Below are 15,547 nucleotides of genomic sequence, written 5' to 3'. Positions count from 1 at the left end.
CTCATTCAAAAGTATTCATTGCACAACCATCAGCAAACTGGCCTCTGTTTAGCCATAGGTATCGGGGGGGGGGAAAGTTTAAGTAGTCTAGTGAACCAATACATTCACTTTCTAGCTTTTTTTCTGATCCTAGTCTTGTTACAGTTGCCTAAGATTTTTCCCATGGGTAGAATATAAACAACTAGGACTTAAGAAAGACATTTTGAAGGATCAGTAAAGGCTGTAAAGTGATTTTTGATCCAAAGGTAAAAGGTGGTGATACTTATGCAGAGCACAGTTTAATACAGATACTCTGGCTACACAGGTGGAAAGCTTTATATACACCAGGAAAATTCAGAAGTCAGGAGGTAAGGATACAGACAGAGAAAGCATTCTGTTTGCTCCTGGGAGACAAACAATAAAATATATCATACAGACAGTGCTAGCCAAGAGGAATGTGATGCAAACAGATGGGATCCACTCTCTCAGGAAATAATATTCAAGGTGTGACGTTAAATTAAAATCTTGGGTAAAAAAATATCATTAAAAAGAGAAGAAAAAACTAAAATGAAACTTTTGGGACTTAGCCAACTTTTAACGCTCATCAGTCATTAACCTGGAAGTCAGCGCATTCTATCATCTGTAACATTAAAAATTGACCACCATAAGATTTTCTTTGGAGCTCTTGGTGTGTAATTGGGCAGTGCTTTGCCCATTTTTATGAATCCAATTAATAAAAATATTTCTACAAGCAGAGATCTTAAATTTAAGGTATTAATCTCTGGAGTATCACTGAGTGGCTTTGATCACCCTTAAGAAAGTTAGTTAAGTTTTAAGTTCAGCAAAGCAAAGGCTTTCATTTAATAGGCTAAACCCTTGTCTCTGAGGTGAATTTCTACTTGAACCAATAGACTTTATTCCATAAGTGGTTGCTTTTCATTCATGGGTCTTCTAGAGACAGTTGTGATCTTCACTGATGCACTGAATTCTAACTGCTTTACCCTCTGAGAATTTGTGCTTAATGATATCATGGGGAGCTGATGACACAAATGCCGTAAGTTCTTAGAACTGGGTGACATTAAGTGCAGCATTGAAAATTGGGCTGCTTCAGGATGTGACGCATTTGTTGACGAACTGGACGCAATAACTTCAAGACTTAAGGTATGGACTTTGCATATAGATGACAAGCAGAACTTAATTTTATTTGTAAACTGCATTTCTCAGCTAAAAGAACTTTTTAATGATAATGAAATAAACCTATTTTGTGCTGTAAGCTAAACAGCTAGACAAATTATTGGACACCATGGATCTGATGATAAATCACTAAGACATAGTGTCTACGGCACAGGCTGAAACCGAGTGATGCAGAAGGAAGCTGCACAGGGTTGTTTCTGTGCTGAGGAAGGCTATGGTCACACTCGTCCTGGAGTCAGGGATACATTCAGGCTAGAAGGGAACCTGGGTGATCTCCAGCCTGATGCCTGCTCAAAGCAGGACCGATTACTGAATTTGGACTAAATTGCTCAGGGCCATGTCCAGTCAAGTCTTGAAGATTTCCCAAAATGGAGATTCCCCCGCCTCTGGACAGCAAACTCCAGAGCTTGACTAGCCTCATAGGATCTTTTATTTTTTTCTTTTTTTCTCTTCCCCTCCCTTGCAACCAGGAACTGTAGGAAGAGGCCAAGTCTCGCTGTTCTCTCAACAGCTTGTCCTATATTTAAAGACAAGATTTGCTGCTGGTGATTATGCTATGCTTCCCCTAGGGATATGCACAGTGTGTAACAATGTGATAACACATTCTGAACACAGATAACTTCATCTGCCTCAATTAGTTGCTTCTTGCAAAGTCCCTTAGAGAGGAAAGTGCCAGAAGAGCTGTAAAGCACCACAATCACCCCCACATGAAAACTTGGAGAATAACTTCCCATTCCCTAAAAACTGCATACAAGGAATGCAGTGGGTTTTTGAAGCATCTCATAGTTATTTTATTACCAGAGCTGCTCATTCAGTAATTTTTGGCACCGTCCCTTGTATAGAATAAAGGCACTGACACAGTCTATGCTGGTGCCATCTTTCTGGCTGGCTGGCTGTAAAGTTCAATGCTTTAAAAATGTGTCACTTCACTTAAGAACATTCTGAAGTAATAAAATGTTACAGCACTTACATATATATCTTTTCATAAGCCTGACGGCTTATACTCTCTTCCCCTAAAGACACACACACACACACGATTCCAGTGGACGTGGGTCGATATGTAAGTCTATGAATCAGGAACCACAATCAACACTTGAAGTATAGCTCCATATAAATGCAAACCATGTTAGGTGAAAATGAAGCTACTTTCTGACATAATTCACTCAGAAAGTCATCAAAGCAGCAATGTAAATGTCACTTGGATCGGGGTGATACTTGCTTTCCTTAGAGAAGACAGTATCTAGAAGTTAAGGGACAAACTTTTATTTTTCCATCAAGCAGGTACAATAGTTAGCTAAGTTTGGTGTTTTCTTCTTTTTATCTGTTAGTGTGTTGTTTTTTTAAAAAAAGGCTTGCAAGGAACACACTTCCTTTCCACTCTTCCAGCACTGATTAGCAACAAGGGATTATATAACAAGTGAATGGAACCTGGAGTTAATAATTTTGAAGTATCTTTTTAAATCTAATAAATATGAAATTACTTTTGAAGCTTTGGGATACAACCTTCCATGGTTTTCATAGCAATCATGGCCATTAAAAGGTTAATTTTAAATAGTACAAGAGTTTCTTGTCTAATTGCCTGACTCCAGGAAACATGGGTTTAAAGAAAGGGGGTAGGACTTGCACTGAAAGCATAGACATTGCCAAAGGCTCAGCTACAAGTTCTGGCGCAGAAATCTGACTAGAAATGCCATTGCTTAATATTAGGTATCACAAAGAAACTTCTTTGGAGGCATGAGTTAGGTAAGTGCATTGCTTGCCAGCCTCTAAATCAGAGAAGACACAATCCAACAAACCGATGGAGAGACTCCATTAATGTTGGTGGTTTTGAAGAAGGCTACAGAAGCCTGATTAACATTGTGGCTGAGTTCCCCCCCATCCTGACCTTTATTTCTGTAGCAATGCTCAAATGATAAGCACCAGTGGTGGTCTTAATGGCTGCATCTGGTCGTGATGGCTGTATCCAACTCTTAAGTGGATTTGGGGAAGACAGATAACACAATAGCCAATTTAAACAATGCACCCACCTAACCACAGTGCTGGTCAAGGTCTGACTCAAGCCAACTTTGAAAAAAACTAACTTCTGTAGTTGGTATGCAAATATGCTATAAGTCAATTAACTTACTCCATAAATAGCGGACAGACCCAGAGCCCATTGAGTTCTCCTGCACGGCAGTGGGCTGCATGCCAGGATCTCTCCTTGAGCAGGGGCACCTCTCAAGGTTAGTCCTCAAGGCTGAGAGATTCCTTGCAGCAACAGATTCTCAGAAAGCAATTAATAGCATGTTAAACTTTGAAATCTTACCTAAGTGGTATCAAAGATTGATTGTATATATACAATTCTCTAGATATAAACCCCATTGAGTAAATCTGGGACTAAGTCTGGATCCAGCCATGCCTAAACTCCTCCCTGAGAAAGAGTTGAGAAGGCAAGTGGGTCCTTTCTGAACTCATGACTCAATGGGAGGGTCTCCTTGACAGTTTTGTCTGACCCTGTCCTCTGTGCAGTAATTAAGTGTACCTTGCCATTGAATCTTGTTAAACCACTGTTGCATTTATTATCAAACTTCATTAAATCACTGTTTTATACCAATAAACATATTGCTGCTTCTCTCTTACGAGTGAAGCGTGTCACTCCTTCCGTGTCAAACATAAAATGTCACATGGTTTTGAGTGATTTCCTGAGTGCTTAGCAGTCCTGAAAACTGAGGCTGGAAGAACAGTGGAACCCTTGTATTTTCTGAGATGTAGATGTTTGTATTATTTTATTTGGGTATCACAACCCATTGCTGACAAGATCACTACAAAGTGTCAATTCTGCTATGGCACTGGCTTTGTCTAAACAGTATAAAACAAAATTTTATATCCTTCTTTAGTTACAAACATGTACATAAACACACCAGCTGACATGCTTTTTCTTTTTCTTTCTTTTTTTTTTTTTAAAAAAAATCCCATTCTATGTGACATATGATACTCATCACTAATATTTGAGCAACCCTCAGTAGTGGTTCCACAAAGACCAATGTCTATCATATAATTTTCCTTATATTCTCTCCCCTTGGGTAAAAACTCAAGCAGTAGAATGTTTTCTATTTTAGCTTTATAGTCTTTGCACACACAAACACACCATTGTGTGCTCTTATCAGAAATGTCAAATCAATTCTAAGATGCTCGACCATTGGAGATGATCCCCTGTCCCATAGGGACTCACTGCACTGCTCCAGTCAGGTCCCACAGAAGGGATGATCCTTCCTGCAGGTGCATTTTCCATTTCTGACACAAAGTTCTACTGCTTAAAAAAATGAAAATAAAAAATTGCTGATCACCATGTTCAATCCTAAGTTTAAGACCCCTTGTCTAGAATCTGGTCACAGGCTGCAAAGTACTCTGCAGACAGAAAAGAAGTTATCCTTTGCTTTGTACACTAGCTTCCCGTATGATCTGGTGTCCAGCATGCTCACAGTAGCCTGTGGGGCTGAGGAAATAACGTGCAGTGGTTTGTAGCAACCTCATGATATTTCTGCAGCTCAGGACGACTGACATTAGAACATCAGAGCATGAGGATATCTTCTATACAAACAGAGACAGCAGGAATATCAGTCATAAATATCTATTATGGTTGTTATCAGCAAGCAGCCTAGGGACACTCCAAAGCTGTAGGCTAGGCAGACCAGTTATGTGTGTGTATGTATATATACATTTATATACATATCTTTCAACAAAGGATAGTGAGCCATACTCGCCATACTCTACAAGAAGCCGTTGTATAACTGCTGACTTGTGTCTTGATTAGGTTTACCTTTCTTTTCTCTGCTATGCACTGAACCATTGTGGTGTGACACACTTATTTGCAACAGATGGATATGCATATTCTCTGCATAATGTTGTCACTTGATTATACATCTGGTTACAGGTGTAATCTGGTTTACATCTGGTTAATTGTACAATCATCAATTACTACACAGAAATGGTAGAAAAGACACAAAGGGAACTGACCACAGTAGGTCACAGAAGCAGCTCCATCAGGCAAGGCACAGGTTTTGTCACTGTATGCTGGCTGCATTTCAGAGAGGATACGCTAAGATTCTCTGCCACATCTAGCATGTGAAACATTATCTCAGTGTCCTGAGCACTATCTATCCAGGCCCCTTATTATCTCAATCTAGATTGTGCTAAATCTGTGATATTGCCTTAGTTAGCCAACCTATTAGGTGAGTCGGAGTTGGCCTTTAGCCGAGTTCTCTGTAAGTAAAGAAGTGACACAGAACAGTTACCTAATGTATTTAGGGTGAGATAAGTCAGAGTATTGCTTATTTGAAGGAGGAAGATAAATTCCAGATAGAAGAGTATCCTCTTTCCACTGACTATTTGATCCTTTTCAACAAATTTTGATGAGATGCTGCTCTTCACCTGCAGAACAGTTTCATATCTTAGGCTCCACATAGTTTCAACCTTTTCTCCCTACCACTGGCATGGGAGATCCCACCTCTCTTCTAGTAGACACAGGGTACCTGAAAGTTAAAGAAGGCTACACTAACTAGTCAAATGGAAGAAATGTCTTCAACAGTCATGAAAATAACTCATCATACATGATTCTCCTGAAGCTGGACATTTGCTACACTTTGGGACATCGATGTTCAGCTTACTGAACACCAGCACCTCAGCTGTTTTCATGAGTATGGGTTTGGGTTACGCTACTTCCAATCCTGTCAGTTCAGTGCAGCAGGTTCTCAGCTATCACTCCATGACCATATAAAGAGTCGTTGCCTTCTTGCTCCTGAGCTTTTCTTTTCTTTTTTTTTTTTTTTTTTTTTGGAAGGTATCTGTTGCTGCCTTAAAGTGAAGGTCCGTTCAAGACTCACAGAAATATCCTGTCTTCATGTCAAGAAAAAGGTTAGTTCCATCAATACATCTGTTCCAAGGCACAGCACTTACTAGTCAAGAAACACATCACTTCAGCATGCCTATTAGCCGCCTTCTTTTTCTTCTTTTTTTTTTTTTTACTTCATTTTTATTAAAGAAAATCTGTATATCATAAATGAGCCAGGAAAGTATTTTCAAAATGTCATAGATTTACTGTCCAAAAGTGATTTGTATTATATTACAGGTTAGAAGTCTCAAGAAATGTATATTTTTATGAACAGAGTAACAAGATTTGCCTGTGTCCTAGACTTTCAAATTTTTTAAATTTTTTTTTTCATATCCTGACACTGTACTTCAAAGACCCCAGGAAATAAGGTCTGAACCTCAGAATACAATATGTGTTTTCCAGATATCCATCCTGACAAGAAAGGCACTGGTTGACTGCCAGACCCCAGTTTTCTGAGGAAAGGAGCTGCTGCATTTTGTCTCTGAAGGGGTGATTTCATGACTAAGTCTACTGAAACACTGTTGTCCATCTGGTAGGCAACAGGGATGTTTTGCCACAGAAAAGCTTAGTCTGCTAAGGCAGTAGATCCTGTTTTCAGCAGCTCTGAATGCTACTGATGCTTGGTCCGATACCTGCAGGATTTTGTAAACTCTGAGACCACCAATCTTTTCCACAGAGCAATGTTGCATTCATTTTAGAAGAAGCTGGAATACATTTTTACACTCATTTTTAAGCACCACCACCCCTTACACACATAAACCACCACTGTAAGTGTTAGACACTTACAAATTACAGCCTGAAATTTGTAAATTTCAGGAGGAGTGAAAAGACTGATAAGCAGTCCTGTGATTGGTGACTAATGACTTACCTTGATCCTGGTTTTCTAATACATCATTGCCAGAATCCTAGCAGTGTTAAGGCATTATTTCACCTTTTTTGTGCCCTCTATTCCCTCACAGACTCCAAAAGTTACTTACCCTGTGGACACAGTAGTTGTGGGGCTGTATTTTTTTTCTCTGTTAAATAGATTTTGAAAAGCTTTAAGAAAAAAAAGGTGCAGAAGGATGGCTTTTGACAGAAGCAGACAAATCAATTAATTGATCTCTGGCAGTAAGGGATAATTTTATTTCCTAGTCTATTAAGGAAAATCAGAATCAGTTAGCTAATTTCACTAGAGAAAATAAGTCACTAGTTATTAAGCAGCACATAATGGAGAGAATAAAGGAAGGAAAACATAAAAATGTTTTTCCTTCCAGAAATTGCATTACTTATTACTCAACCTTTAGAACTCTGGCATCAAACAGCATTACAAATCCTTTGGTTTGACCAAAGAAAAGGTTCTGTCTTCCCCTATAGCAGCACCTACATCATTTAACCTTTGATGTCTACAAATACTGACACTGTTATGTTTGTGCCTCAGAAGAAGGTAAATTTAACACTAACTGAGCAAAGTAAACTGCCTGCAACACATAATTTGCTGACGACTGCTCCTGTTGTATAGGCCAGAAACATAGAACCGTAACAAATATTTGCACACAAAAAAAACCCTCCTCATTACTTTTGTATCAGTCTCTTTTCAGTATTATTCATTCATGCAGGTTAAGAAACATGAATCAAATATCACAAGGTATAATTCAAATAGATTAATGAGCTTCCATTTCCTGTGGTGAGGGAGAGGTGGCAATTGACTGTGTGTGCATAGAGAATTCAAAATAGCTTCCAGTACAACCAAAAGTAGCACAGCACTATTACTGAAGGCCTAACATTTTAAAGCACTTTGACTCTGTGGCGTATGGCCAGGAGATCATGTCCTTAATCAAGTTTGTTTATTAACTATCACTTAACAGCTCCAGAAGGGCTGATTCTCCCAGGATTCTCTTGCTATCCCTGATGGATTTATTCATTCCTTTGTTTCCATGGAGCCCCCTTTTCCAAAGAGCTCACTGTTGGCCCAGCCACACTGCCCTAAAAGTACCGTCTTTAGGACAGTTAACCAAGACATAGCGTTTTGGAAAAGACTGTCCTTATTTCTGCACAGTTACACAGTTCCATCTCAGGAATTTCAACTTTATGTCAGTTAGGTATACAGTAGCAGAACTGTTATGTATTTGTGGAGATACATAATCAGGTTTTTGATTATGTTTTTTTGATTTTGATTGCGTACCAAAGTAATAAGAGGAAACGTAGATGACAAAAACTCCTATTATTATTAATATTATTCATTGTTCTTGATTTTGTTGTGAAAAAACACAGCATGTTGGGTTCCCACAGAAATTAAGATTCATTTCTGCTCCACTGCTATCCTGATCGACAACTTTTCATAAATCAACTTTCTGGCCTTCAGCAGGACAGAATGATACTGACTCAATTTACAAGGCACTCAAACTGCTAGTTAAATAGAAAATTCCCATCATTATTACTTCTACCACCCTCTCATCTGGGGACACCATATAGTAATCCAAGAAATCCCAGATGTCTATAGTGAATATCAACAATGGCAATAGGGGAAAAAAAATAAAGTGTGCCCAAGTTAAAATTAAATTTTGCAAGCTCATTTGTTCCATTTCTTTACACTTCCATGCTGCAGTGATAGGGACTGCTGAGCAGATGTAGCCAGGCAATGGATACTCATCAGCAAATATGAGACACAATAGAGGATTTTTTTTGAAATGCAAAGGTTAAAACTATGGAAGGGTAGCAAATGTAATACTATGTAGGATACATAGAAAAATTACTGTAAACAAATGAATGTAGTATAGCCTATAGTATCGTGTGTTTGGAATATTAATCAATAAAGCAAGGTAAGCACCAGTGGGGAAAAAAGCAAGGGTAATTAGGAACTCATTAGTGTGACAGCAGAATATATTATCAGTGTTATTGCTAGGTTTACCCACACACCAGAGATTTGATCTGACTGTCAAAGCCAAAGAAAGCACTTTATGGAAATTACTGAATTAAAAGCAGACCAATATGACAAAAAACAGGCAGCTCATCACAGTAACATGAGAATTGGGAAGATTCCTGGATAACCTCTGAACATCCCACTAACTCCAAAAAAATCACTGAACCCAGAGATAGGATTTCCAAATGTGAGGAAGATCAAACACTTGACATTGATCACCAGAAGCCAAGAAAAATAATCTATAGCTAGGTCTGTCTTCTAGGGTTATAAGGACCAGAATACACAGGAGACTTGTTCTATAACTCAGATAAACTAAACACCTCAAGCACAGAGGATTTTTAAAATATATACAACACAAGTACTCGGTATAGTCAGAATGCATTCTAACGTAAAGGTGGTGGATACTTGCTTGGACACATGAACACAATGACAGATCCTGCTTTTAAAACTAAGGAGAGCCGTGTTTCCTTCATTCAAGTTCACAGCATCTTTTCTGCTTAGTTCATGACAGTGAAAATAAATAACAAAAAGCCCTTATACAGATAGAAACACCTCTACCTAATCCACCCCATCCCAATACCTGAAACAATTCCATGGTTTTCTTGCAGGAAATAGTGCTCAAGGTGGATAAGTCAGCTGTGAACCACCCATGTGCCAAGCTAAGGCTTGAAAGAGAATATCTAGTGTTCTGTGTACATCAGTCCTAATAGACAAAAGAAAACTCTATTCCATTAGAGCCACTCTTTGTCCATGACACACAGTCTTTTGACCTATCTGAGCCTTCTGTTCTCCTCAAAAAGTGTTTCTTTATCTTCTCTTCTCGTCACTGAAAATCTTTTATGGGGTCCAAGATGTGAGCAGAGTAACAACTCACACTTGGCCAGGCTTCTCCACAGCCACCAGGTTGTTAGAAAGACTATTAGGAAGAGTGATGCAAAAAAATAGAGGTAAAAGTTTAAGTAGACCAGAAGCTGTACATGTTCTTCTAACTTACAGGGATGTGAAAAAACAATGTGGGCACCAGAACCAGAGCTTTAGACAAACATGAGTATTCATTTTCTCTTCTGAAATGGTAGGATTCGACTAAATTTCATAAAAGAATATAGTCATTAGATTTATTACCCTAAAATGAACATGTTTTTATTATAGTTCAATGCAGCTATCATTTAGCACAGTCCAGAAGCATTTTAAAGCAGCTATTGTACTTCTATCTGAACAGATGCTTAAAATAATTGGGAGCATTACAACATTGTATTACAAAAACAAGTCAGTCAGTCTTTAGTGAAAGTAATGTACATTGATCTTCCTTGACAGTAACGAAAGCCCAATGACATCCTTCCCTGCCCTGAAGATTGCATGAAATATAACTGCATTTGGCAGAAAAGAATGTGTTTTGCAGTTTAACTCTTTTCTGTAAACTACTCCTCTGTTATCAGCTGCAAATTAATGGAAATATGAACTCACCCTCTCTGGAAGAGGTCCACATTATGGAATTTGTGTAGCTCCACAGAAAACTCGACTGTTCCCTGGACCTCAGACATGATCTTTTCAGGTCATCACCTAAACAACACATATATACACGCATTATAAACATTTGAAGTATTTTGCTTAACAAATCCATGAATGGATTACTACATTTTATTCGGCATCTGGGGTTCATGCAAAGCTTGAAATCGACTGAAATCAACTGGAATCTTTCCAGGAACATCATTGGGCTCTATCTTCAGGAAGACTTGCTAAAAGCCAGATCAAAGCAGTAATTAAGAGACGTAAAAAGTCTAATTAAGCCTGAGGACAGAATGATAATATTATGGTAAGTATAAGAAGCAAAAAGTAAATAACATATTATGTGCAAGAATCTCAAAGCAAATTTTAATTAACTCTCTTACTACTCTTGTATAGGAAATTGATTTTTTTTTTCTTCCTGTTTTACCAAATGGCAGATATCCAGGGTCAGCACAGCTCAATTCTGTAAAAGCACAGGCCAAAGAGACAAAAGCTCTAGACAGATGAGAGCAGAATTCAGAATTCTCTTGCTTTTGACCCCGCCTATGACTTCACTAAAGTCCCGGAAGGGAAGCTTCTGAGGGAATATGAATAATTTAAAGATTAATGAATGGAACAGATTCTTCTGAGGAAAATGCTGACAATCAAAGCACCTAATAGGCCACAACAGCCAGATCAAGATTTTGAAACATTAGAGCCATTTAAAGATAATATCTCATGCTTTCATTGAATCACAGAATAATTCAGGTTGGAAGGGACCTCAGGAAGTCATACCTTATTCAAGCAAGCTTTGAAAAGTAAGTTTCCAAAACCAGCCCTATTTAACACACAAGTGTAAACCCTTATTTCTCTAATTGTAGCAGAGGCCAGGGACTTGTACAGCTTTTGGACAGATTTTTAATTTTCTATTTACCCTTCCTCCTTTTCTCCCTGCAAGTCTACTTCTGGTAATCTGCAAGCTTTTTGGAAATTGTCTATACCACCATTGAGAAGATAGAGATCAGATTTGTTTCATTAACAAATTCACAAGCATCATTTTGGTAACTTGACAGCAGCCAAGTACAATGTCTGAGGACCAATGTCAGGGCTATTAATAATTCCCCTGAGACATATGGGGCTTTAAAAGGACACTAGCTCAGATGGCAAAGTGAAGAATTTCTCCGTATGTGCTAACCAGTAGTTTCCATGGCACTTAAAGGTTTGACCATTTCCTCCAATGAAGCAGGAATGAAGAGGGGTTTGATACATTAAGCCCACAGATAAGTGTTAGGCTGTAGCTTTCTGATAAGTCTTGGTGCTCTGGCTATCCTCTCAAGCACTACCATTTTTCAATAACAGCTTATTCCAGAGTTAAAAGGTTGCTGATGTTTCATTCTCCCTCCTCAAAACCTAACATTGCAGATGCTGACTTTGAAATGACAAGAATGGGATGTAAGATGTACACAATATATGGAATATATGTTGATGACTGTATAGAAAGGAAAGAAGCTATTGCTAAGCTGCCCATCTGATATACCTCCAACGTAAGAAACTCTACATTAGCTCATGTCAAGCCATAATTTTGGAGCAGTTAAGGTAAACTCAAATGCTATTACTTGGCAGAATACTAGTATTTTTTTTTTTATCTCCCCCCATTTCAACAGGAATGAGACTAATCCTTTCTCCTTTTGCCTTTCTGCACAGACTAAGGAATTGTATACTGTTTATAAGCATGTATATCACATATCCATCTTGTCGTATCTGTGATAGTCTTATCTGACTGTACAGTATCAGAGCAAAGCAGACTGTGTAGAAAGCCAAGAGAAACCACACAACACCACAAAGTACTCTGACAAGGTATTTAGCCCTGAGGAGGGTGTTAATTGGAAGAATTGCCTCTGGATAAATCTGCATGTTGTTCTGAGGCATATTTCCTTAGACCAAAAGCTCAGGATCAAAGGAAACTCCATGCTTTTGAAGACACCAGTTTAAAAAGTGGTGTGAATGGATGGCCAGCCAGTTCAGACTAGCACCAATACTGGCAGACAGAAAGCAGGACATGAAGCTAAGGTGAGCTAAGGTAAATGAAAAATTAAATACATGGAAATACTACACAGGTCTTCGCTATATTTACAATTTATTTTGCATGCTTTATACCTTTTCAAAACAAATATAGAAGAATTGTAAATAGCTACTACACCAGGTTGAACTTCCATCCACCCGACCGGCACACCAGAGGATCAGAGCAGATAAATCTGTGTCAGATGGCTACAGGGTCTGAGCCCCCAGCAGCAGGGCTTGGTACTTCAGGGAATACCTGACAAGTACTGAGGGGCCTCTGGTGCACTTTATCATCACGGCATTTAGCAAGGTTCAAAAAAAACCCTGCTCAGACACAACAGGATCATGCTTCAATGAAAGAAGCTATGAAATTTGACAAAACAGCTGTGGGCACCCCTGGATCAAGAAAACACAGGTGCTTAAAATGATGCACTAAGTTTTCATTGTTATACTAGGTGCCTGTTTAAAAGAACCTGATCATAGTCCTTCAAAATCCAGGGCTTGTGAAGGACCTCTGAGAACCCCTTACTGACCGCTATGTGGGACAACCTTGGGTTATAAATAGAGGAATAGCTGATAAAAATAATACTGAAATAAAGGATGCCATTACATCAGCATTGTAAACTCAATAAGGAATGTTGCCAGTACTGAAGTATCACCAATTTCTCTGATAAGCAGTTTTTAAAAAAAATACAGAGGTGATTCATGGGAAGGCTTTAGTACATAGTGTTTTTTTCTTTTTAAATGCCTGTTTTTAAGTCAAGCTTCCTGCATTTTTCAAAAGGGAACTGAAGACAACAGTATTAAATATCAATTTCAAGTTACTAAACTAATATGGGAAGTGTTTTGGTCATATGCTTCTGAAAAAGCAGTCCCCATGATCATTCTCATCACTTCAAAGCACTGGACTGCTTCATAAAGGGCTGTGATTATCACTGGTTGTGCTGTGTCACCCTGTATGTAGTGACGTTGCAAGTCAGGTCACCACTTTGACAGTTTGTCCTTCCAACTAGAGTTGGTGTCCTAGCAAGAGACAGTCAATTTCAATTGTCATTTTACTTGTATCAAGGAGACACTAACTGAAAATCATAATCCTTTATACAAATAAAGCCCTATGAAAATACATGTTTAAAGATTTGAGACTGTCTCCCTTGCGTTTCTAATGGAAGACTTAATTTTGCTCCACACATCTCCGTTGCTGTCAATGGAAATACCTTTTGGATTGGAGATTGTTCAGCATATGATACTGTCCAATCTGCATTAGCTTTATTCATCTTTATCCTCCATTGTTCTCTCCAATCTTTTTGGACTCACAGTATTTGTGTTAATGACATTTTAAAGATACAGTCAACTGACCGAGCCCTCTGACAGCAGGTTACTAGTTGGTTACGTACCACAAACAAAAAACTGTTAAACATCTTGAAGCTAAAAATGAGTCTGACAATTCCTTGCTGAGGTAGCAATCAGCATCAACCCAACCAAAAGGAGTAGAGGAAGGTGAGATGGAGACAGAGCAGGATGGAAATAAGGGCAGGACACTGCATACTTTGACAGTCCGTAAACTTTCCAGCATTTTTGCAATTACATCTGAATGAAAAATAAACCAGACATTTTTTTAGTGCTTTCACCATTCTTGTCCATCTCCATCACAGAAGCCAGGAAGAAAAAAAAAAAAAAAAGGAAACAAGCAAGAAAAATACCACCAAGGACAAAAGAACAAAAACCCATGTGATGAAGTGCAATGACTCATAAACCTAGAAACATTTCATTTAGGAGGATAAAGCTGCCTCTCAGGAAACACAGCACATAGTATCTCCAGTATAGCACCATTGTCCTTATTGCTTTTAAAGCATCTTCTGTTTTATTGTGAATTTCTTCTGAAGCTGGAATTTGTTGCAAACTGGGCATTTTTATTTGTTTATTTATTTATTAAGTATTCCTTGATTAAGTGTTTAGAATAAAGTCACAGTGAGATAGCCTTATTCTCCTCTCCACAAATGCCTTCACCCACTGTAAAATTCTAAGTAAGGAAAAGAGAAGCACAATAGAAGGAGGAAGATAAATACACACAAATGTGCTCTGAGTCTAGAGAATCAGAAGAAGCAACATGCTTATTAGACCAAATCTCTTTTGGGTTGTTTGTTTTTGTTTTTGTTTTGTTTTGTTTTTTTTAAATTAATAAAATTGCTCCATTGTTCACCTTCATGGAGCTGAACTGGATCCCAGTTCTTAGAGTAGTGACTGCATCTCAATAGCCTTGTCTGAACATAGAGGAGTTGCTTCAGTCAAAGAAGTCACAAATGTCAGTAAGACCTTTCACTACAACACTGTCATTAACTGTTCTCCAGTTCACAGAACCTGTCTTTTTTTTTTTTTTCTGCCAACACATCAGTAAAATGGGAGAGGTGAGGTCTTCAACAAGACAATTATTTCAAAAGGTGACACCTCTTTTTGTTAAAATAAATCAAGCCAGTAATTCTCTTCCAAGATTTTGGGTCATGGAAAGATATATCTTTTATACTTTTAAAAAGAGCCAATCTAAATACAATACTGAAGATAAAAAGAAATAAACTATTAAATAAGTAGTTACATTGTTTTATATTTATATATTTATATTTATTTATATACAGGACCTCCTGTAAGTAATATATATTTTGGAGTATTCAAGGATAAAGGTAGCATTGGATTTTATTCAGAATACCTCTTCTTTTCCTAAAACAGTTTTGTTTGTTTTCCCAGCACTGCTGAGGCTTTGTAATGTAAACTTTTTAACCAAATTATTATAAAACTTCCTTTTTTCCTGAGACATGTCTATCAGCCCTGGGGAAACCACCAAATATTACGGTTTTACTTCAGCAAAGTGATTCAGGCATGGGTTTATGTCCTTTTGAGTTGTTGAATTAGACCTTTCATCTTATTGTAACACCGTCAACAAGCTAGGAAAGCCAGTGAAGTATGTGATCCCTCAAGACCTGGCTTGAGTTTTGCCACAGCTTTGATTGTAACAGAAAATCTGCCTAGTATCCAGTTTCTCACTTTCAAGTACAAGAACTTCA

The 15,547-nt window shown here is 38.1% G+C and overlaps 1 protein-coding gene across 2 annotated transcripts in view; it reads right to left on the bottom strand.

The window, feature by feature from the left end:
• FAM135B (family with sequence similarity 135 member B) overlaps nucleotides 1-15,547 on the bottom strand; it is a 165,310-nt gene that overhangs the window by 143,239 nt on the left and 6,524 nt on the right. For both annotated transcript variants that reach the window (XM_040588336.1, XM_040588335.1), the window contains exon 2: nucleotides 10,410-10,505. In XM_040588336.1, the coding sequence (XP_040444270.1) occupies nucleotides 10,410-10,486 (77 nt within the window). In that variant the 5' untranslated portion in view covers nucleotides 10,487-10,505. The remainder of the gene's footprint in view (nucleotides 1-10,409; nucleotides 10,506-15,547) is intronic.

The sequence above is a fragment of the Falco naumanni genome, chromosome 3, assembly GCF_017639655.2.
Source record: "Falco naumanni isolate bFalNau1 chromosome 3, bFalNau1.pat, whole genome shotgun sequence".
Classification (NCBI taxonomy): Eukaryota; Metazoa; Chordata; class Aves; order Falconiformes; family Falconidae; genus Falco; species Falco naumanni.
The sequence above is the reverse complement of the archived record's forward strand: the minus strand, read 5'-3'. Positions and strand labels throughout refer to the sequence as shown.